The following is a 1,468-nucleotide window of genomic DNA, read 5'->3' as shown; positions in this document are numbered from 1 at the left end:
CAAAGCAGGAGCTCCTAGAACAAACTTCATAAAAGAACTTTATCTGTTATTGTTTCAGTTACTAGAAGAGTGGTTCATAACCTTTTTTTGCAGGATAATAGATTCCTTTGAAAAGTAACTAAACATTATAAACCTTCCCGTCTGCCTTGGCAAACATCCGCCAGAATGTAGACAGGATTGCTTGGATCCCGAATTGCTCACGTAGCTGACTTGCCCATTCTTGAATTCCAATCTGGAGATACCCCAAGGGTATCCTAGCTGGTCTACGTTGATGCATTTTTCTTAAGTATTTAAAGTCTATCGCGGCTTTCAACTGAGCTCAGTTGAACTGCTTTTAAGTCACCAAAAGCAAGCTTCCCTTTAATGAATACTCAGAATATGCACCACACACACAGGTAGTCTGTGCATATGCAAACCCGGTTATCACATCCCTTCAGTGGGAAAAGTGACAGGAACTTGTTCCAGAATAACCACACCAGTTGCTACTCCGCTCTGACTACTTTACTCGGAGTTCAGCCGTGCCCATGTTTTCTTTTGCAAAGAGATGGCAGCACTCCCTTCTATAGGTCTTCTGCCACTTTTTTTCGCCTCGCTCATTTCCATTCCCCTAAAAGGCCTGTTTATTCTGTGCAACCAGTGGGTCACGCCAGAATGCACGAGCGACTCCAATGCTCGGCCGTGCAAACCCTGAGTCGCACTACTCCCTATCTGGACTGTCCAAAACTTAGCCTTCGCCGCAGCAACTCCATCTACATTAGCAAGTACTTTGTGGAGCACCAATTCGATGCGGGTAGCGTGGCGAAGAAACCCCTGATGTTCTCGGGAAATGAAAGCCGCGAGCCCCCGGGGCCGGCAGGCGGGCAGCCTGACGGCGCCCGGAGGAGCGCAGGACCGCCACCCAAAACGCACCGCACGCACGCCCCACTTTCCCGGCAACCACCCCCGGCCGGCCGGCGGAAAACACGGAAAGTGGATTCCCCGCTCCGTCCCGGAAACTCCTCCCCGCGCGAGCGGTCGCGTCCACTGCGCATGTGCGGGCGGAGGCGCGCATGCTCAGTCGGGGTCCGGTTCGGTTTCTGTTGCGGGACCCGCGGTGTCTCCTAGCGCAACCGGAACTCTCAGTCGCGGGGCCGCCTCCCTCAGCTCCGGCGGCCTTGTCTTGGTCTCCGAGCCTCCCCGTCCCTCCTCGCCCCTTTCCGTGCGGCTGCCCGGACCCCGAAACAGCCGTCATGCGCGCCAGGCTGCCCACGTCGTCCCCGCCTCGGTGGCCGCGGCTGTGGCTGCTGGGGCTGCTCCTGCTGGGGGCGGCCCCGGGCCCGCGTCGGGCCGCCGCTTTCTACCTGCCCGGCCTGGCGCCCGTCAACTTCTGCGAAGAAGAAAAAAAGACCGACGAGTGCAAGGTGGGCGAGGCCCGGGGGAGCCCCGGGAGCGCGGCCGGCTGGGGAAGCGGCCCCGGCCCGGGCGGCGG

The 1,468-nt window shown here is 57.9% G+C and overlaps 1 protein-coding gene across 1 annotated transcript in view; it reads left to right on the top strand.

The window, feature by feature from the left end:
* Positions 1 to 1,012: 1,012 nt before the first annotated feature.
* Positions 1,013 to 1,468, top strand: part of TM9SF2 (transmembrane 9 superfamily member 2) — a 44,794-nt gene continuing 44,338 nt past the window's right edge. Inside the window, exon 1 of the mRNA XM_004680054.2 lies at positions 1,013 to 1,400. Within this exon, the coding sequence (XP_004680111.1) occupies positions 1,050 to 1,400 (351 nt within the window). The 5' untranslated portion in view covers positions 1,013 to 1,049. The remainder of the gene's footprint in view (positions 1,401 to 1,468) is intronic.

The sequence above is a fragment of the Condylura cristata genome, unplaced genomic scaffold (genome assembly GCF_000260355.1).
Source record: "Condylura cristata isolate star-nosed mole 26May11 unplaced genomic scaffold, ConCri1.0 scaffold00010, whole genome shotgun sequence".
Taxonomy (NCBI): domain Eukaryota; kingdom Metazoa; phylum Chordata; class Mammalia; order Eulipotyphla; family Talpidae; genus Condylura; species Condylura cristata.
This window is presented reverse-complemented; position numbering and strand designations above follow the sequence as displayed.